Here is a 22,092-nt window from a genome sequence, read left to right on the forward strand (position 1 = left end):
GTGGGGACTCTACAGAGCACACTCGCCACACTAGTAAGGTTTTTCTATCCCTCTCCATTACTCCTCTGCTGAATTGACCTTCCTATCACCCCGCAACCCTGTAGGAGAAGTGGGGAGGTAGGTAACATATACATACATTATTTCAAAGCTTGGACATAGCATTTCTACAATTACATCCTCATTCTGCAGGCCATGAACACAGCCAGTTGGGTCAGGTAGAATTTCACACATTCCCCCACCTGGATCTAGTCTTGCAGTGTTAAGGTGTTATGTCCTCCTCCAGCTACTGCTGGAGAAAGGCTCCCAGCCCAGAAGTCTCTTGGGGTACTGTAATGCCAATTCGTACTTGATAGGGAAGGTGGGCTAAGAAGAGTCACCTGGTGCCTACGTGCTCCTGAGGTGATACTGACAGGATGGACCGACGATTTGATTCCATAGGGCTGCTTCCTTTGGCAGCTCCACAGGCTTCCTCCACTGCGTTCAGGAAAGGTGGAACAGCAACACAAGCACACGGATTGCAGCGCATGGATCATCTTTATTGGTAACATCAGTGGAGCACCAGTAAACCATCACTGACTGTAGTGGGAACACAGCTGAGGCACATGCTAAGGCACTTTTATATAAAAAAGGTTTTAAATCCGGTGTGACCGCGATGGGGACGTGGTGCCTGAATTTGGAGCGCTTTCAGGCATACAGTATCGGAGCTTCATATTTTTAATTATTTTTCTTTGCTCATAAGTAAGTCTAAATGCAGCATATACAATATGGTTAAGAATACAGGTAAATCCAGCAACCAGTGTATGATGTAGAAAAGTAAAGACCATCTCTATATAACCAAGGTCCCAATAGAAAGGCAGTGATAAAGACCTTTATTTTTTTCTTAATTACTTATTACAAGAGACACAAAGGCCCTTTACGTATATCTGTGCAGATTAAAGGGTTTTTAATATACTCTTAGTCAATGGTGCAGAATAACTAACCCCATCCCCTGGTTACAGAGCAGATACACAAGAGGCTTGGACATGTCAATAAAAAGAGGGATTCTCCTCCCCTCCCACCGACACCCATTAAATTCCACTAGATTCTGTCCATTACCATTCAATATATTTGGTCCTCAAGAGATTCTCAGACAAGCATACAGAGATTCTTCTGCTTTCTCTGTCCCTGTCACCAGCTACTGGTCCACGCTACCTTAGCTAAAAAGCCAATCAGACAGAAGCAGAGACACTACCAGGACATCATTGCACTTCCGAGATCTGGCCAGACAGTAAGAACAAGAAAGAAAAAAAGTCTTTGGCAAGTCCCGCAGGTGGGTGATCCTGAAAGATGCTTCCCTCCTTCACCCCTGCCTGTGAACTGTGGGCTCTAGAAAAAAGAAAGGGTGAATTGCCATGGCCAAAGCACCCCGTTATTCCTGAAACTGCTTCCAAACCATCTGGGTGGGCAGATTAAAGAGGCAGAAGTCTGAGGTCACTGAACATGATTGCCAAAAAGCAAACAAAGAGGGAGGGGTGGGGGAAAAGAGTAGAGGAAGGGGCTTTCTCTGCATCTATCAAACTAGGATCTGAAGAAAAAGTAGATTTACAGCAAAAAAAAAATAAAATAAAAATCTTTCCCTAACCCCTCTCCTTCCAAGTGTAAAGATTCACCAGCAGCCATGGCATGGACAGTTCTACAGGTGCATGTCGTCATGAAACTCTGCTGGTCAGATTTTAGAGTCCCAACTCTTTGGCATTAAATACAAAGAGAACTTGGAAGCTGGGAAGAGGAGGAAATGAGGAACACAGCTGCCCAATGGCTCTAGATACACAACACACTTGTTGGATGGGCTCTGTGTTCCCCAGGAGGTGGTTTGCAGGAAGACCACTGGAGGAGGGGTGGGTAGGTCACTCCGTCAGGTGTAACCTGGGTCAGATGAGAAGACTTATTCAGTAGCTTTGGCATCGCCAGCATCTGCCTTGCTGTCTGCTTCCTCATCGGAGCATTCTCCTGTGCCCTTTCTGGCGATCCGGCGCGGCACGACAAATGGCAGGTCCCCACGCCTAGAGAGGGATGAACAGCACATCAAGGCAACAGAATTCATTTACCGTCTGTCAGACATTATGCTCTGAGGGAGGGAGGGGGGGCAAAGAAGGACCTGCCGCACTGCTTCCTTGGAGAAGATGCACATCTGGTCACTGAAGTCTCTGCTTTTGGCTAAGACAGAAGCTTGCTGGGGTGGGAGCCCATTTCTCAAGCATGATTGATTTCCCTTACCTGAGTTTGCTCTTGAGAGAGCTGACCTCTCTATTCATTGCATCAGCTGTTTCAGTGGCATCCTCTAGCTCACGCTGCAGCTTTCTGCGGGATGCATTGGCTCGCTGGGCCTCTTCTTCTGCTTCCTCAAGCTGGCGCTTCAGCTGCTTCAAGCGCACGTTCGCCTTATCTACCTGCCGAGCAGAAAGGAGAAGTCAGCCTTTCAGAAAGCTCACTCCTAGCCCTTTGTGGGGGCTCGAGCGCTGCAGCAGGGAGTTACACCAGAAGGAAGCTGAGTCCTTAATGGCACCTACTCTTACTCTTTGCTCCCTGAGATTAGATGCCTGGACGTGGGATTTATTTTAGTTTTAAGCTTTTCCTTCTGCTTCTTCTTGTTCTTCAGCTTGTAGTGCAGGAAGTGTTCTACACACTGCCTCTTTCATACAACAGGGTCAGATGTTTCAGCTTGGGCTCACTCAGTAGGCCAACAGCCGGCACCACCTGCCACCACTCTCCTTCCACCATACAGAGACCACCACACAGGAATCTGCCTCTGGGATTTGAAGCGGAGGAACAGAATTTGGATTTTTAAGATGCCAGGCTGAGCTGACTCAGTTACAGAACATCGTTCCAACTTATGCTACACAGATGAACTGTAGAAGTTACTGAAGGGGAGAGGCTGTTCTTAAAGCATCACCCTTTCAGCTGTACCGGCCATTAAATGGGACAGAGCTAAGACCATGGGCAGCCATATCCTCAGTGTAACAGCGAGTGGAAAGTCTACAGAGAAAATAATGCCACTATTCTGTAACTGATGAAGCAGATGTGGCTTTAGGTAGGAGAAATCCACCAGCTACAAGCCAAACTACAGACCGCTACGCTGTGTAATTTGCGCATACCTGATCTTTGTACTGCTCAGTATTGCGTCTCTCATCATCCACCTGCAGCAAGACATCCTTCAGCTTCTTCTCAGCACGGCGCACCTGTTTGCCTGCAGCCTGGCGCTCCCTGTGCAGAAACAGAGTCAGCTCAGGTAGCAGATTATCTCTGGTGACCCTCTGGGCACCATCCCTGACAAAGTACTCATGTATGTGGGTTAGGAACAAGACTTCACTAGTCATTGCACCTCAGGGGAATGAAAGGAGACAGAGCTCCACTCAGGATGTTGGCAAAGCAAAAGGGACAGAAGTCAGGTTTCCTGGAGATGCCCAGGGTGCACTAACTAGTCAGTCTGATCTCTTTGCCAGAGTTTGAGGGGGATGCTAAGGGGTCACTGAATTAGAGCTACAGTTCCTGGAATGGCAAAGCTTGGTAGGCTAGGAATTAGGGGTGTTTGCTGCGAGAACAGGGGAGGTCAGTGGAGCTACTCTTTCCTGATAACCAGATGGAGCACTCATTGCAAGAGGCTGGCACACAGCACTCAAGAGTAGGATTTTGCTCTGTGCCAGTACATCAGAGGGGCCAGTGGCCTTTAACATGACAGGAGGTTCTGCTAGAACCTACTTGGTCTCCGAGTCCAGCTGCTCTTCCAGCTGTGCTATCTTTGCCTCCAAGGCAGTGATGGAAGCCTTGTACTTGGACTTCACTGCACTCTCCATCTCCTGCAGCTTGGCCTTAAGCTCCTTGTTCTGACGCTCCATCTGCTGGCGAGCATTTTCGTTCTTCTGGGCATTGCTGCGCTCGGCATTCAAGTCAGTATTTATCTGATCGATCTGGGGAGAGAAGAGACTCAGCATGCCAAGAGGGTTCTGGGCTGGAAGACTGATTTATTTCTACTCGCCAATGGACGCTTGTCAGGAAGGACCTCTAGCGTGAGCAGAAAAGCTTACATTGTACAAGTCAAGCTTGACTAACTCTGCACCATGTAGCACAACGCTCTCCATGGTCACAAAAGGACAAACTCTCCCAGAAGCCTGTTTTGGTTTGCTCAAGTTTTCATCCAAGAAAAGCCCAGGGCTGAACGGATTGAGAGTTAAGTCTGCTAGGTCCCCTTCTCTGGGGCTGGTTTTGCTAGCCAAACTCAGCCATAGGCCATGTGCCACAGCAGTGATGGTCTGCCCTGCAATGTAGCATCCAGCTGCCCCCATAAGAAAGGTCTGCCAGAAATCAAGTGCCAGAGCCACATGCTTAGGACAGACTCACATTTCAGCTACCCAGGAGCACCCTGGAGACATTTTGTTTTCAAGGGAACAGTAACAGAAACTGAAGCCACCTCCAGCCCAGACCTCTGCCTGATACATAGTCAGTGCTGACTGCATGGCATAGTGGGGACTGCCTCTGAAGATCAGACACTCCTTTACATCATCAGTCCACTGAAGTGAAAGATATACCAAAATTCAGCTTTCACTAGCTACTGGGCCAAGAACCAGACAGAATTAATCATAGAATATCAGGGTGGGAAGGGACCTCAGGAGGTCATCTAGTCCAACCCCCTGCTCAAAGCAGGGCCGATCCCCAATTAAATCATCCCAGCCAGGGCTTTGTCAAGCCTGACCTTAAAAACTTCTAAGGAAGGAGATTCCACCACCTCCCTAGGTAACCCATTCCAGTGTTTCCACCACCCTCCTAGTGAAAAAGTTTTTCCTAATATCCAACCTAAATCTCCCCCACTGCAACTTGAGACCATTACTCCTTGTTCTGTCATCTGCTACCACTGAGAACAGTCTAGAGCCACCCTCTTTGGAACACCCTTTCAGGTAGTTGAAAGCAGCTATCAAATCCCCCCTCATTCTTCTCTTCCGTAGACTAAACGCCCCCAGTTTCCTCAGCCTCCCCTCATAACCCATGTGTTCCAGTCTCCTAATCATTTTTGTTGCCCTCCGCTGGACTCTTTCCAATTTTTCCACATCCTTCTTGTAGTGTGGGACCCAAAACTGGATACAGTACTCCAGATGAGGCCTCACCAATGTCGAATAGAGGGGAACGATCACGTCCCTCGATCTGCTGGCAATGCCCCTACTTATACATCCCAAAATGCCATTGGCCTTCTTGGCAACAAGGGCACACTGCTGACTCATATCCAGCTTCTCTTCCACTGTAACCCCTAGGTCCTTTTCTGCAGAACTGCTGCCAAGCCATTCGGTCGCTAGTCTGTAGCGGTGCATGGGATTCTTCCGTCCCAAGTGCAGGACTCTGAACTTGTCCTTGTTGAACCTCATCAGATTTCTTTTGGCCCAATCCTCCAATTTGTCTAGGTCCCTCTGTATCCTATCCCTACCCTCCAGCGTATCTACCTCTCCTCCCAGTTTAGTGTCATCTGCAAACTTGCTGAGGGTGCAATCCACACCATCCTCCGGATCATTTATGAAGATATTGAACAAAACCGGCCCCAGGACCGACCCTTGGGGCACTCCACTTGATACCGGCTGCCAACTAGACATGGAGCCATTGATCACTACCCTGCTTTCTATCCATCTTATAGTCCATTCATCCAGCCCATACTTCTTTAACTTGCTGGCAAGAATACTGTGGGAGACTGTGTCAAAAGCTTTGCTAAAGTCAAGGAACAACACGTCCACCGCTTTCCCTTCATCCACAGGGCCAGTTATCTCGTCATAGAAGGCAATTAGATTAGTCAGGCATAACTTGCCCTTGGTGAATCCATGCTGACTGTTCCTTATCACTTTCCTCTCCTCTAAGTGCTTCAGAATTCTAGGATTTGGCTTCTGTACCCCCACTTCCTCCCCCTGCTTCTTTGCCCCCTCGACATGTACTGGAAGCTGACCAGGGAAGTGTGGCTGCCCTCTTCCCACAGTAGCTGTGTAATGGCCAGCTCAACTGCTCCTCCTTTTTTAGGTTCTGAGCATGCCCTAGCATCCACTCCCTTGTCATCTCCCTTCCTCCTATGACCGGTCATGTTCTCCCTTCTCACCGGTGTGCCTCTCCCCGCTCCCATTTAGGAATGAACCTGCAAATCTGCCTCTAGCGAAACTACTAATCTCACTCACTTTTGCAATCAGGCAGGTTATTTTAACCCTCTAGGTAAGGTGGACAATATATATCATTTGTATTGCAGTAGCAACCAGGAGTCCAAGTCATGGACCAGGGCCCCATTGTGCTAGACATTGTACAAACAGAACAATAGTCCCTGCCCCAAAAAGCTTACAATCAAATATATGCCAAGAATATTCAGATTAAGGTCTTGATTTAAAGACACTACAATGGACTGATGCACTTGGTAAGGTTAATCATTTTGGAGCATGCAGTGAAAAGTGATTTTCTATAGAGTGGGACTGTTCCAATATATTACAGAGATGGATAAGCAGCAAAATATTTAATGTTGATAGGGAACTATCAGTCACCCCTTATTAAAAAGGGTGACCGGACAGGACTCTTAAGAGTTTGGGGGACACTCCCAGCTACTTTCCTTCTCTTACAAAGAGGTTTTAACATCCCAGGGTCAGTATGAGCCATCAGTGAGCACTGAATGACTATCCCATTTTATCTTCAGCAGTGCACAGACACTGCTGTGTAAAGCACTTTGGGAATCTGTACTGTTTGGAAGACGGGAGGAAGTTCATCCAGAACTCAGTTTGGGAGTTTCCAGAGCCAGCTGGTGGGAAGACTAAGCAGGTACCTGAAGGTTTGCTTTCTTGAGCCGGTCATTGACCATCTCTGTGTTGCTCTGCTCCTCCTCTAACTCCTCCTCCAGCTGAGCTATCCGGGCCTCTAGACGTCGCTTTTCCTCCAAGGCCAGGGCTCTAATGAGGACAATAAGAATTAAGTCTCTGGGCGGTGGTGATGCAGTGCACTCCCTAGAGAAAGCTTACCAGTTATAGCCTTACAAAACGGTAAGCATCTAACAGACTATTACAATACAGGCTAGAGTATATGCTTATGTAGGGCACCTTCCCAAATCAGCTTCTCCTCCCCAGCAAAGTGTGCTACTACTCACCCTTTGCCACTGCTGTTGGCTATCTCATCAGCCAACTCATCCCTCTCTTGCTGGGCCTGGCGCTTGGCACGTTCAGCAGCTGCAAGTTCCTGGAATGAAAATGAGACGGTCAGTGATGCAATGTGAAATTAGTAATTAATGCAGCTCAGAGGTACTAGTAACACCTCTGAGAGGTAACAGCTACTAGTAGTGAGCAGATTCCAAGAAGTAAGAGGACTAGTGTTCTGTACTTCCACATGGACTTCCTGTGTTTGAGTCACTCTTATTCAACTAACAAGAAAGGGCCGAGCATGTGGAGGAAACTGAGCCTAGTACTGTGGGGGGTTACTGCTGTGCTCAGAGATGGCTTGTGGAGCTGCACAGTGGCCTACTCCTTGGCTAAAGTAAGTGAATAGGCCCTCCTGCCTGAATGCAGGCTCCATTACCTCCTGCATTTGCATCATCTCAGCCTCCATGTTCTTCATCTTTTTCTCATTCTCTTTGGCTTGGACCAAAATCTCTTCTCTGGAGGTGCGTGCATCATCCAGCTCCCGCATATAATCCTTCATTTGGGCCTGCAGAGATAACAAAACGGTGACTTCAGAGAACATCCTTCATTCCTCCCATTACATTACACAAGCAGTGGTAAAAAGTAAGGAAAATTTGCTCTGGTTTTGCAACACCAATAGGGGAATAAATTAATGGACTGACACAGATCGGGGTTAGAGAGACATCTGAATTGCTGCTGAACCTTTCCAACTAAACTGTTGCATACATCAAGCTTCTAATGCTGTGCCACACCGCTCGGGTGATGAAAATGCATGAATCTGACAGGGAAAACCAAGTCTCCACCCCATGCCCCCCACATAGGAAGCAGGCACAGGACTGAAATCCCCCACCTGCAGTTTGCGGAGCTGTTTGATGGCTTCATCACGATTCTTGTTGGCAGAGTCTATCTGGACTTCCAGATCCTTCAGGTCCATCTCCAACTTCTTTCTGGCAGCCACAGCCATGGAGCGCTGCTTCCTCTCATCTTCCAGCTCCACCTCCATCTCTCGTACCTGGTGGGACAAACAAGGCATCAATGGAAACCAAACAAGCCAGCATGAACCTTTCATCTCCCACAAAAAGATAACCAGAGGTCATTCTCTCTCCTGGTGGGGACGGAAGGAAACAAGGGAGAGAGAGTTAAGACAGTGTTCCCTCAGCAAGAAAGCACTATTCTGGTTTCTTGGATTGACAGACAGTGCAAGTGCTGTGACAATGGTACATGAGGGGCACATGCCAGGGAGTGATTTGGAGCTCTAGCAATGCCTCCCAATGATAACAGGAATTCCTGGAATGGCACTGGCTAGATCTGGAAAGGCACTGTCCAGCTGTCCTAGGGCAGATGGAGAAGCAGTTCCCTTTGAGCAGACAACTTCCAGGATTTGTGGAGTGATGCTGACCTGTCTGATCAGTTGTTTCCTCTTCTCCTCATTCTGCTCATCCCGGCCCTGGAGGTCACGCTCAAACTGTGCCTTCATGGCTTGCTGGTTCACTTCCAGCCGCAGCTTGGCATCCTCTGTGGCCTGCAACTCATCCTCTAACTCTTCCAGCTGAGTCTTCATCTCCTCCACCTGCTGCTCCAGAGCTCGCTTAGATTTCTCCAGCTCATGAACCTGTAGCATGAACACACACATCAGATCACCCAAATAACACAGCCACCAACTTCACCCACCCCAAAAGCAGAGAGACATCCAGATGCATCAATAGGGCAGCAGCTCACTGAGGAAACGATGCAAAGACCCTGCTGCCCTTCCTGCCACATCACCCTCAGTTTCCTTGTACTAGCACCATGATGCCCCCTTATTAAGGCTAAAGAAAGTTGCTCGCATACTTGAGAGCCTTTAATCTGAACGTTGACCTCAGCTCAGGGGGAGGGATAGCTCAGTGGTTTGAGCATTGGCCTGCTAAACCCAGGGTTGTGAGTTCAATCCTTGAGGGGGCCATTTAGGGATCTGGGGCAAAAATTGGGGATTGGTCCTGCTTTGAGCAGGGGGTTGGACTAGATGATCTCCTGAGGTCCCTTCCAACCCTGATATTTTATGATTCTATTGCATGTTCCTGTTCCCTCTGATCAGGCATCCTGGGAAAATTTAAAGGAGAAGCATGTGTTAGGCCAGTCCTGATCTCACTGCAGCATGAAACACCCTCGTGTCATGTTGCCGGAGATGTGGAAGTGCTTCAAACTCCCTTTCAAGCCTCCCCCTGCTTTAGCACGAATCTTTAGCATCTTCAGATCTGGGTCAATCTCCCATTCTCTGGCTAGCTCCCTATATTTCAAATGCCAGGCTCACCTGGCACCCTCTCGTCTCTCCACAATGGGTAGTGGGCTTCTCTTAGCCAATGCCCAGCTTGCGCCTTTAATCTCTCCTTCCTGCCTTTCACTCACCCTCAATAAAAACAAAACAATCTATTCCTACTCCTGAACCCACGGCATGTGTTTACTTGTCCCAGTTGCATTCCTTTACAGAAGCTCCTATGTTGCAAGTTTCTCAACGAATCTGCTTAACAGGGAGATGTTTTAACTGTATATTTACACTCTTGCCAACATCATCCTTGGAACTCATCAGGTCCTCCATCTCTGTGCGGAACTGCTTATTGAGCCGCTCCAGCTCTGCCTTCTGCTCCATGGCTTCTTCCAGGGCTCTGGCCATGGACAGGGATTTGGTCTCCTTCTCGCGGGCTTCTGCCTCAGCTCGGTCCCTCTCCTCTGCATACTTGGCGGAGATGTTCTTCTCCTCTGCCAACAGCTGAAGGAAGAGAGAATGACTGCTATGAGGGTTCCTGAGCTAGGCTTATCTCTAAGTGCCATTCCAGACAGTGTCTCAGATTTGGGCGGAAAGGGCAATGCAGAGAACACGGGTCTTGAGAGCCAAGCATTTGGCTCCCAAGTTGACTGGCAGGGCTGGGACTAGAACCCTACTGACTATAGACTTCTATAGTAGTCACAGTCACTACTTATATGCAAGTCCAAAAAGAGACAGCTGCAATTGCCCATGACCTGGGTCTGCTCCCAAACACTTATACAAGTTAGATGAGGCTCAAAATTTCAGTCCCCCTGGACAAGAGGTGACACTAGAATTCACATGCAAGGAACATGAATTTTCACCAGTGCCAGCTTCCTCCTCCCCACCCCCATTATGGTTCAGAAAAGAATATGCATTCCCTAAACAGATGTCTACATTGTGGCAGGCAGTATTGGGAAGGAAGATCCTCCCATTGTATATCCCATGATTGACACTACCTGATCAAACTTCTTCTGCTTCTTCTCCAGGTTGGAGACTATCTGCCGCTGGTGATCAAGGTCCACAATGAGGTCATCCAATTCTTGCTGCAGCCGGGTCTTTGTTTTTTCCAACTTGTCATAAGCAGCTGCCTTCTCCTCATAACGCTGGCTCATGGCCTCCAAGTCCTTCTGCAGCTTCTTCTTGGCTTCCTCCACTGCCTCCAGGCAGCCCAGGCCATCATCCATTTTTTTCTTCGTGTCTGCTACCTGGGGGAGGGGGAAGAGAACAGATATTAAGCCAAACCACAGAGACCTCTAGTGTGGGTGGGGGGAGGTAAGAAATTGTTCCCTTAGAATTGAAGTGATCGTGTTAGTCAGACTTACGAGGTGTGTGGGATGAAGAGTCCCCCTTCTCCTCAAATAGCTACAGAGGTGTTTCTAGGGACGATTCTCTCTGATTCATTACTAAATGTTTCAGTTGCCTGACCCCTGCAAGGTCACTGCTTCCTTAGGATAGTTTCCTTTGCTAACAAATCCAGATTGCACCAGCATTCTCCATCTGAACTAGATTTCCTAGGAATCAGCTTCGTGCTCGTTATTCCCCTCCCGCCCCCCAGTACGAAGGTTTGTTCTAGGACAGGGGTCAGCAATCTATGGCATGCATGCCAAACATGGCACACAAGCAAATTTTTAGTGGCACACTGCTGTCTGCCGGACCCAGGCAGACAGCAGCATGCCACTAAAAATCCTGCCCGGCCTGCTTTTTTCCCCGCCCACTGCTCTCTCCTTGCAGGGCAGGCAACCTTCTCCCTCCCCCCCGGCCTCTTCCCCCAGCATGCAGGGTTCCTACCCCTCCTTCTCTCCCTCCCTGCCACGGAGGAGGAGAGGGAAAAGTGGAGCCGCAGGGACCTTGGGGAAGGGGGTGGAATCAGGGCATATCCCCTCCAGCCCCCTGCCGTGAGCCGCTCAGGGCAGGGGGATGGGAACACCCCCACGACCCCCTCCTCACACACCCCCAGCCCCCTGCCCTGACTCCTGCACCCCCCACACATCCCCAGCCCCCCACACCCCATGCCCTGACTCTTGCACCCCCCACATCCCCACCCCCACCCTGAGCACCAAACAGGAGCTCCTGCACACACATACCCACCCACACCCCCATTTCCACCTGCACCACTCACACCATATGTGAGCTGCCCAGGTAAGCGCTCCACAGCCAAACCTCCTGCCCCAACCCTGAGCCCCCTCCCTCATTCTAGCTCCTGGCCAGACCCTGCACCCCAACCTGCTCCTTCACCCCCAGCCCTGTTTCAGCACACTACCAGCCTCATCTCAGTGCAGAGAGGAACAGAATGGCTAGACCTAGGGAAATAGGTAAGTACCTACTCTATATGGACAGGGCCAGGACTCCAGACCGGCAGCAGGCTGAGCCGCTCAGCCCACTGCCAGTCTGTGGTCCCAGCCACTGGCCCCACTCAGCCCACTGCCGATCTGGGGTTCTGACTGCCTGCCCCTTGCCAGCCGGGGTCCTGGCCGCAGGCCCCGCTCAGCCCCGTGCCGGCTTAGGTGAACGGAACCCCAGGCCGGCAACGGGCTGAGCAGGCCAGCGGTGTAAGATCAGCATTTTAAATTTAATTTGAAATGAAGCTTCTTAAACATTTTGAAAACCTTGTTTACATATGACAATAGTTTAGTTATAGAATATATAGACTTATAGAGCGAGACCTTCTAAAAAACATTAAAATGTATTACTAGCACGTGAAACCTTAAATTAAAGTGAATAAATGAAGACTCTGCACACCACTTCTGAAAGGTTGCTGACCCCTGTTCTAGGAGATGCAGGTTCTGTACCTGCAGCTGAAGGGCAGAGATCTGTTTCTCCAGGTTCCTCTTTGCCTCCTCTTCTTCCTCCAGCTGCTCTTTGAAGCTGTTCTTCTCATCCTCCACCTTCTTCAGTTTGGTGCTGAGGCTCAGCTTCTGGCGAGTCTCCTCCTGCAGAAGCTCCTACACAGCAAAGACATTGAAATGTAGAGCCTTTCGTTTAAGGAAGCCAAGGAACTTTACAAGCCCCAACCACCCAACACAGATGTCAATTCAGGAGATTCAGCTGAAGAATCCTACTTTCAAAGAGAAAACAATAGGGTTTAAAATAACTGCTTAATGTCATTCAGCAAGTCAGTGTACAGCCAGGGAGAACACCCACAACTCCTATTTCCAGTCCTACTCTAAAACATAGAAGGGCACTCTTTTACTATGTACAGCTGAGATGCACAAGTGCTAGCAGCTGCCTCCCGGCTCAGCCACCCCATAATCCTTTCCCCAGGGTTCTCTGCAAACAGCACACAAAGCTTTTCAACGCCTTCAACAGTTCATGCTGGCAGTTAGCTGTATTCTGCCATCCCCATTTCATGATGGACTTTAATACTGAAAATCAGAACAGGTTAACTATGTTAATTCACTCTTAAGCAGCTGGTGCCTTTCACACGCCTGCTCAGAGAAGTGATTGTGATCTACAAACTGTCCTAGGGTAGTACCCACATTGACAAAATCATGCTGCCACTACTTGGACTAGTTGACCTAAAGATATTGATCTCTTCAATCTCCCTGCCAATGCACAATTGTTCTGTGGTGTATTAATATCGGGTCTACTTTACTTTTACGTGTTCCAAGAACACAGGTGTCAACAACAGATGGAGCTTATTTCAAAAACTGACAGGTCTTACAGCCAGCCCCCAAATATTCAACCTAAGCTTTTGCCCTCAATGTCATCAGACCATTGATCACTAAATAATTCTTCTCCTCTCCTTAGCATTTACACCCCCAAATTTGTAGGCTCATCACACTCCCCACTTAGGCAAGTTCTGCATAAGACATCCCATCCAGCCCCTTAATCAGTTACTCTTCTGAGCAGTCTTTAATTGGTCAATCTTTCTGGTAAAGAGATGCCCAGAGCCGAATGCAATAGTCTAAGCATGGCTGCATCAGAAGCATATCACAGAACAGGGAGGTGATAGAGATATGCTGCATCTGCATACAAAGCCCCAAACTACACTGGCCTTTTGCTGCCATTCATTCTGTTCTAATCAGAGGTCCATATCAACCTTTTCAACAGTAACTTTGGATAAGCTATCTGTATTATAGTAGCACCTAAGTCACAAGCAAGATTGGAACCATTGTGCAAGGTGCTGTACAAATAAGAGAATCCCTGTTGTGAAGAATTTATAGTCTAAGGCCAGAAGCAACAAGTACTAAGACTATTTTCTAATTTGCCCCTTCCCAATTAATCCTTTCTGGATTATGATGCATCCCTGTTGTTCAGTGCCTTCCAGTTTAGTATACTTATATTTCATCTACACACTGTTTACTCTGCCAGATGAATACTGGATCCAATCTGACCACCTTCATCATTCTGTAGGGTATCCCCAGAACTCAACCCTTTGGCTGCAGGCCCATATACTTAAAATGGCACTTATATCCAAGCCCATTTTAACAGAGTAAGATTTTCTGAAACATTCAAGTGTATTTGATGTACTGCTTTTATCTTCACTACCAAATAAGGCTACTTTGTGCCAGTCACTATGGAGTTCACAGGAAACTACAAATGGAAAGTAGTTGAAAAACGAAGTATGCACCATGATGTTAAAGTGAGAACATTGCATTGGCAGCACACAGCACTCAAGTGGAAAAGTGATGGGAATGGTTCTAATCCTGGGGTAAGGGAAGTTAAGTTTGTTCCATCTACTGATGGAGCAGGTAGAAGACAGAGGGATCATTCCTGAGGGGACCCACTCAGCATATCACATCAGCCAGAAACACCTGATGAGCAGAAGTCCATGGGCATTTAGTGCCGAGATCTGCTCTGTGCTCTACTACTGTGGCAAGTATGATGAATACAGTACATAAGGATGCTGCAACTCCCACTCCTCACCTGGGTATCCTGAAGCTGTGACTCCAGAGCAGAGAAGTCTTTCGCTAATTTGATTGACTTGCTGTCAGACTGATTCAGAAGGCCTGTGATGTTGTCCAGCTCGACCTGCAAGAGAAGTTAGAGCATGCCAGTTATCAAATGGAACCACAAACAAACAAACTAGGAGTAGATGCGCAGCTTTTGACTTGCGAAAAAGCCACCTTCTTTGCTGCAAACAGGATGTGTTCGATGTCTAAGAGCGGCAAGGATGAAGACTACACTAATGGAACCTCAATTCAAATCTCCCCATCTGTGAAGGCCTGCACTGGCTATCCATTCTGCTGCAGCCCATGGGAGATTTTACACAATTACTCAAGGTTACAGAAAGGAATTGTTGATATTTTGCTTTCTTACACCCACCTGCCCCAAGACTAGAGATGCCAGTTCCTCAGCACCACGTCTCTGCTCTTTCTTGGATCACAGTATGCCTTCCACCCATTGCACTCATATTTTCACTAGGTATCCCTACATGATGAAGGCACCATGAGGCAGTGTCCACTTTGAGTGGGAGGGAGGGAAAGGTTTACCCCTCCCTTATGGAGTCAGCAGCAATAGTTTAAGAAGTCATTTTCCACCTTTCCCATAATATACCCCCATATTATAAACTTTTTGGGCCCGCCCTCTCCTAATTCGCCACATAGAAAGGGAGTTGTGACACCACCACCCCCACGACGCCCACATTCAGAGCCCGCAAGTAATGGAACCCCAGCGTAAAGAAGCTTCATGTTAGGAGTGGAATTAACATGGACACAAAAAACAGTTACCTTTTCCATAACTGGTGTTCTTTGAGATGTGTTGCTCATGTCTGTTCCATATGAGGTGCGTGCACTCACCACATGCACTGAAAATTTTTCGCTCAGCAGTGTCCATACGGGACTGGCTCTGGTGCCCACATGGCACGGTACAAGGGGTGCCGCTGGCTCCCCCCACCCTCAGTTCCTTCCTGCCGGAAACTCCAACAGTGGGGAAGGAGGGCCGGTCATGGAACGGACACGAGCAACCTCTCAAAGAACACCAGTTACAGAAAAGGTAACTGTCTTTTCGAGCGCTTGCTCATGTCCATTCCATATTAGGCGACTCCAAAGCAGTACCCCTGGAGGCGGGTAGGAGTTCACAGACATGTTGATTGCAACACAGCTCTGCCGAATCCAGCGCCATCCCTGGCCTGCTGAGTGATGGCAGGAGGAGTGGTAAACGTGTGAACAGAGGACCACATTACAGCTCTACAGATGTCCTGGATAGAGATGTGCGCCAGGAAGGCCACCGAAGATGCCTGCACTCTCGTTGAGTGGGCTCCGACAATCAGGGGCGGCGGAACCTCCGCCAGGTTGTAGCAGGTGCTTATGCACGAGGTAATCCTATTGGAAACCCTCTGAGATGGAACCGGCTGACCCTTCATCCTATCGGCTGTAGCAATAAAGAGTTGAGTCAATTTATGGAAAGGCTTGGTACGTTCTAAATAGAAAGCCAAGGCCCTCCGAATGTCTAGGGCATGAAGACGCCTCTCTTCACTGGTCTTGTGCGGTTTGGGACAAAAAACCGGGAGGAAGATGTCCTGATTCATATGGAAGGTGGAGACCACCTTCGGCAGGAAGCCCAGGTGGGGCCGCAGCTGAACCATGTCTTTGTAGAAGACTGTGTATGGAGCTTTTGAGGTCAAGGCTTTAATTTCAGAGATCCATCTCGCTGACATCACTGCCACCAGGAACGTGACCTTCCATGACAGGTGGGAAAGGGAGCAGGAACCCAGCAGCTCAAAGGGCGGGCTGGTGGGCCTAGAGAGGACCAAGTTAAGATCCCACTATGGGACAGGGGCCTGTACCTGTGGGAAATCTCTCTCGAGCCCCCTCAGTAATCTGACCATCATGTCATGGGAAAACACTGTCCTTGGATCGGTGAGTAAAAAGTGGAGATGGCCGTGAGAGGCACTCTAATGGAAGAGTGTGCCAGGCCCTGGTTCCTCAAATGGAGCAGGTAGTCCAGGACAGCCTGTATGGAGGAACGCGAGGGAGAGATGCCCCGTTCAGATCCCCAGCAGGAAAACCTCATCCACTTGGCCAGTTAAATCAGTCTAGTTGAGGGCTTCCTGCTTTCCAGGAGGACCTGTTGGACACCCCTTCACTGTCCAAAAGGTGGAGGGACCTGAGGTTGAGGTGTAGGAGTCGACCGTGGTCCTGTGACAGCAGGTCCGGTCGGTTGGGCAAGGGCCAGAGAGAGGCCGCTGACAGTTTCATGAGTGTGCTGAACCAGTGCTAGCGAGGCCATGTCTGGGCGATCATGACGACCTGCACCTTGTCGCTCTTGACCTTTGCCAGGGCCCTGCTGATTAACGGAATGAGGGAGTGCATACATCAGGCTCCCTGACCACGACAGGAGGAAGGCATTGGAGAGGGAGCCTTTGCTCAGACCTTACTGAGAGCAAAACCAGTGGCATTTCCTTTTCTGTCTGGTAGTGAACAGGTCCCCTCGGGGAATTCCCCACCTTTGGAAGATCATGCAGTCTACCTCTGGATTGAGCGACCACTCGTGGTGAGAAGTTCCTGGTGAGCTGGTCCGCCAGCATATTCCTGACACCAGGAAGGTGACAAGCTTCCAGGTGGATCTCATTGCTGATGACCGAGCGCCTCCTGACAGAGCCAACGAGCGTGCTTCCCCTTGCCTGTTGATGTGGATCATCAAGGCTGTGTTGTCCGTCAGGACTCGTACCACCTTGCCCAAACAGTCCTCCGCACGCCACGCCAGACTGCTTGGAGCTCTCTGACATTTATGTGCAAGCACGCTTCATCCAGGAACCACATCCTCCGAGTCTGGAGGATGCCGATATGTGCCCCCCAGCCAAAGTCCAAGGCGTCTTACACCAATTCGATAGAGTATGAAGGATTGTCGAATGGAACCCCTTCAAGGACTTCTGCAGTCGGCCCACCGCAGCAGTGAGGTAAGTACAGTAACTCCTCACTTAACATCATCCTGGTTAACGTTGTCACATCGCTGATCTATTAGAGAACAAGCTCATTTAAAGTTGTGCAATGCTCCCTTATAACGTTGTTTGGCCGCCTGCTTTGTCCACTGCTTGCAGGATTCTCTGGAAGAGCAGCCCATCCTCATGGGGGCTTGGAACCAGGGTTGGCCAGCAGCCCTCCTCTCAGCTCCCTGTAAGTAGGTGTGGGGCTGGGCTGCCACCCAGCAGGCTATCAATTGCCACAGTTCAGGTGTCCCTCCCCCCACTGCCGTGTGCTGCTCCTGACCTAAGCCTTGGAGCTGCTCCCAGGAGCCTCCTGCTTGCCGTGTGGCCGGGGCGGGGGGACGGACAGACTCACGACAGGACACGACACACAGGAGAAGGAGGAGGAGAGCGGTGCTGATGTCAGGGGGTCCCCCCGCTCCTGTATCCCATCTCCATGGGGGGGGGGGGAGAAGGGAGGGGAAACACAACAAGGCTCAGAAACACAGGTCTCAGGACAGAGGGAGCTTGCTGGAAGCTGCTGCTGTGTCTGAACTTGCTGATCTACTTCAAAGGGAGCATACTTAAAGGGGCAATATGTGTCTCTGTCACACACACACAGACACAGACACACATGCACCCCGGCACTTTGGAAAGTCAGCGCCTGTGCAGCCATGCATGGGCTGTCCGGAGGAGGGAGTGGTGAGCTCCAGCAGGATAGTGAGAGTTCATCATCATGTTCAGTTTCCACAGGGAAGTGTTTGCAGCCACTGCCCTATGTCTATTGTGTTTCCTCCCTCCTGCCTCCCTCGGTGCTGCCTTGTAGAGCATGAGGCTACAACAACATGTTAACCCTTGAAGGCGCAGCCGAGTGCTAGTTCATCATTTAGCAGCAAGGCATTCGCTGGGAAACAGCCTACCCTCTTACCCCACCACCTCAACCAAACTTCACAATCCTCTTTGGGGAGTAGAATATTCAATTGTTTAAAACTTTTACTGTATATGCATATAATGTCTTGTCTGGCAAAAAAGTTTCCTGGGCAGAGGATGAAGGTGGGTGGCTTGGATGGAGCTTGTAGCCATTGGCTCGTTTATGGGGCTGCTCCTGCCAAGGCTGGCTCCACTGGCTCTGCGGCTGCTGCTGGGTTTGAAACACTTATGTGCCAAGGCTGGCACGTAGAGACCCAGGGTCTTCAAGGTGGTGTGGAAGTCCTTGAGACCATACAATTTGCTGTCTGTTTGCTCTGCAAATAGGGCCCGTTTGTTCAAGGGCAGGTCCTGCAATGACTGCTGGGCCTCAGTGAACAACTCAGGAGCAGCCATGAGGCTCACCACATGGAGATAGTGGACGCCACGGTGCAGGCAGGAGCATCACCAGTGTGACGCCACCTGGAAGGCCACCCTGGCCGCAGTCGTGCCCTTATTGAGGATCGCTCGGAACTGCTTCTTGGAAGCTGCAGGGAGCGACCCTTCAAACTTGGCCCTGGCTTGCCACATGTTGAAGTCATACCGGCCAAGGAGGGCTTGGTGGTTAGCTACTCTCAGCTGAAGGTTGGAAGATGAATAACCTTACGCCCGAAAAGATCCAGCCTCCTGGAGTCTACTTTTGGGGGTGGCCCTGGGTTGTCCCTGCCTCTACTTGTGGTTAACCGCCTCAACCACAAGGTAACTAGGGGCTGGGTCCCTTTCGCTGGCATGAAGTACTTGCATTCGGCCCTTTCAGAGATAGGGGCCAGAGAAGAGGGGGTCTGCCACAGGGCATTAGTGATCTTGGAAACCCCTTCATGAAGGGTAGAAGCTGAGGAGCAGAGGACGTCAGAGTCAGAGGGCTCCTCCAATTCCTCTCCCTGAGGCTAGAAGCAACTCTTCAAAAGTTTCTGGTGCACCTTGGCATCATCCTGAGGAACTGGGTGAGGGGACCCCATGATAGCTTCGTCTGGCGACTAGGATGATGCCAGTGCCACGGGAACATCCACGTCCATTGGTGGTCCAGCAGTTTGCTCCTCTGGGTCCTCCTGGACCTGCGGGGTCTTATCCCACAAAGTCTCCAGCACCGGAGGGGGACGGGATACTGAGGCTGCTGGCCTCTGAGGCTCCAGACACAGATTGGCCAACCTGGGAAGGTTGGGTGAACCCCCAGGGTTCCACAGGTACCATGGTGCCGGCCACTGTGCTTGGGGCCATGGGACAGGTTTCAGTGCAGATAATGTCGTCAGCACCGCTGGTACTGGGGCTTGTCCCACAGTTAGGGAACCTCGCTCCATACCGGAGCGACCAGAAGAGCAGTTGGTACTGGGTGACCAGGATCAGGCTGAGCGGTGGCTCTCGTCCGACTGGTGCCAGTCGCTGCGTCCCGAAGCCTACTGGTCTGAGTGAGACTGTCTTGGTCATGCTCTTGGGGACCAAAGGCATTCGGCAGATCTGCGTTGGATACCCGGCAATCCGTGCCTCATGCTACTCAACCAGTACCGGGACATCGAATGGGACCAGGAGCTACTATGGGCCGGTTGCCAGGAGGATCGTCCTGATTAGGGCAACCTTCCTTTTGGAGACAGGTGATGACAGCCCGGTGATCGGCATTCTGTGGTGTCTGATCAGTATCAGGCCCTTGAAGACGGCTGGGGCTGGTCCCAGAATTCTTGCTGAGTGGCGTGTGCCTCAGAGGGTCTCTGCCAATCTACCACCGAAGTACGCCTCGAGTCCCTTGATTGGTGCCCCTGATGCAGGGACCGAAGAGGGCTCCACACAGGTGAATGCTGGAACAAAGTCCCTCTTGATGCTCGATACTGCTGAGGTGGGGATACATGCAGAAGTTCCAACGCGGGTTTTCCCCAAGACCAGGGTACTGCCAGAGCCAGCGAGGGTGCCACTGGGAGCCAAAGGATCTCCTGAGCTGCTTGAAAGGCTTCAGGTATTGACAGCACCCGACACTGGATGGGGCCTACACCATCATCCGGAGTCACAGGCAAAGGATGGGATGGGCTGCACTGCTTGACTTGAGCTGGGGCCTGACTTCCCGAAGGAGACATTGAGCTGCCCGACACAGGTCTTGGTTCCCCCCCCAAGCCCTCTCCTTTCCCTTACAGGAGGTAGGGGATCTTCCCCTCAGTCTTTTTCGGCTTCTTGACTGGAGCCGTGCAGGGAGGCCGGTGCCAGTTCATGGACAGGGCTGGCATAGGTGCTCAGTGCAGAGTCGGACCGCTGCTCCAGTGCCAGAGTGAGTGACGACTCCATTAGGCGCACTCTTAGACGGATATTGCGCTCTTTCTTCATCCTAGGTTTGAAGGACTCGCAGATACGGCACTTGTCACTTATGTGCCCTTTGCCTAAGCACCTTAGGCAGCTGGCATGTGGATTACTGACGGGCATAGGCTGTTTGCAGTGACCACAGGGCTTAAAGCCTAGAGACTGGGGCATGCCTGATCCCCCAGCTGAGTCCCGTTCGGGACTAATGAAGAGTTCAAGAACTACTACTAAGGGTACCTATATTACAGGTTTTCAAAGTTTGCAAGAACAGAGAACGAAACCACACTAGCCAAAGCAGCAGATGTTCCAGCACCATCACGGGCAGCAAGGAGGAACAGAGGGTGGTGGGGAGCCGGCGGCGCTCCTTATACAGTGCAATGCAGGTGCCACTCTAGAGGGTGCCAGAGCCAGTCCCTTACGGATATTGCTGAGGGAAAAACTTCCAGCACTGGTGCATGTGGCGAGCACACACACCTAATATGGAAGGACGTGAGGAAGCACTTGAAGAATCCAGATTTTTCAAACCCTCAGAAATGATGATTCAATTACTGAGTCATTTCACCCCAAATGGATGTACGTCTGCTCCTTGTAACCCTCCTTCCAATAGTTGTGGAGTTTGCACAGCCCAGGAGGAGGTATGGCTCCTGTAGGACATATTTACTATCTGGCCATCAGCTAGGAAAAGCAGATGTGGCAACCCACTGCCCCATACAGACAGAAGTTCCACTAGCCTCCTACCTGCCCCCAGCTCTGTGCAGACACAGAAGCGAAGGAAAACTCACGGACCCTTACCTGGAGTTTGGTGACTTTCTCCGCCAGCTCTGTCCGCACTCTCTCACCATCTGTAAATTTCACCTGTAGTTCTTGGAGCTGGGCCTCTACTTTCTTTCGCTTGTTCTCAGAGTCCCCTTTGCCTTGCAGAAGCACCTTCACCTCATTGGACAGCTCAGCACGCTCACTCTCCAGAGACTGCTTTGCCTTCTCAAGATTTGTTTTCACCTGAAGGAGAAGAGCAAATTTTAGATGTAGTGGACTTTAGTTTCACTGAGGTGTTTATTCTGATAGCCAACAAATAGTAAGTGTTTCACAGTTAGGCCCTGTCTGCTTTCTCAAATAAGCAGATCCCATAGTTAGAATTCAGCACCCAGTCACTGAAAAGCTGCAGACATTTACCTACTCAAAGTAGTAACAGTCATGGGGAGAAGCTAAAACTGAGGACAGTCTTGTAGTTCAGATTACCACAGTAAGAGCAGGGACCAGAGATCAGCAAGTACCATCACTGAAAGGAACTAGAGAGTGTCACAGCTGTACAGTACAGTTATATTGGGGGAGGGAGGGAGCACTGAGTGCAACATATTAAGGGTAACTATAATGCTTCAGGGTATATGCTGATCTACTGGGGGTGAAGGGCACCAGCAAGAGGGGGGTGAGAGAAAAACAGGAGACAAATTAGTTACCATTCTATAACTGACCAGGTGTATTTCCGTAGTCCTCTGAAGCTTTAAATATTGGCCCCTGTTGTACACCCGCTACTGTTCCAGAGAGATTGTCTGACGCGG

General features: G+C 50.1%; 1 protein-coding gene across 1 annotated transcript in view; it reads right to left on the reverse strand.

Moving 5' to 3' along the window:
• Positions 1–515: 515 nt before the first annotated feature.
• Positions 516–22,092, reverse strand: part of MYH9 (myosin heavy chain 9) — a 96,674-nt gene continuing 75,097 nt past the window's right edge. Inside the window, exons 28-41 of the mRNA XM_048832963.2 lie at positions 21,326–21,532; positions 14,308–14,412; positions 12,231–12,383; positions 10,398–10,646; positions 9,691–9,903; positions 8,557–8,769; positions 8,008–8,169; positions 7,555–7,683; positions 7,130–7,218; positions 6,812–6,935; positions 3,739–3,947; positions 3,135–3,243; positions 2,257–2,429; positions 516–2,042 (exon numbers count right to left, since the gene is read on the reverse strand). Coding sequence (XP_048688920.1) covers positions 1,925–2,042; positions 2,257–2,429; positions 3,135–3,243; positions 3,739–3,947; positions 6,812–6,935; positions 7,130–7,218; positions 7,555–7,683; positions 8,008–8,169; positions 8,557–8,769; positions 9,691–9,903; positions 10,398–10,646; positions 12,231–12,383; positions 14,308–14,412; positions 21,326–21,532 — 2,253 coding nt within the window. The 3' untranslated portion in view covers positions 516–1,924. The remainder of the gene's footprint in view (positions 2,043–2,256; positions 2,430–3,134; positions 3,244–3,738; positions 3,948–6,811; positions 6,936–7,129; positions 7,219–7,554; positions 7,684–8,007; positions 8,170–8,556; positions 8,770–9,690; positions 9,904–10,397; positions 10,647–12,230; positions 12,384–14,307; positions 14,413–21,325; positions 21,533–22,092) is intronic.

The sequence above is a fragment of the Caretta caretta genome, chromosome 1 (genome assembly GCF_965140235.1).
Source record: "Caretta caretta isolate rCarCar2 chromosome 1, rCarCar1.hap1, whole genome shotgun sequence".
Taxonomy (NCBI): domain Eukaryota; kingdom Metazoa; phylum Chordata; order Testudines; family Cheloniidae; genus Caretta; species Caretta caretta.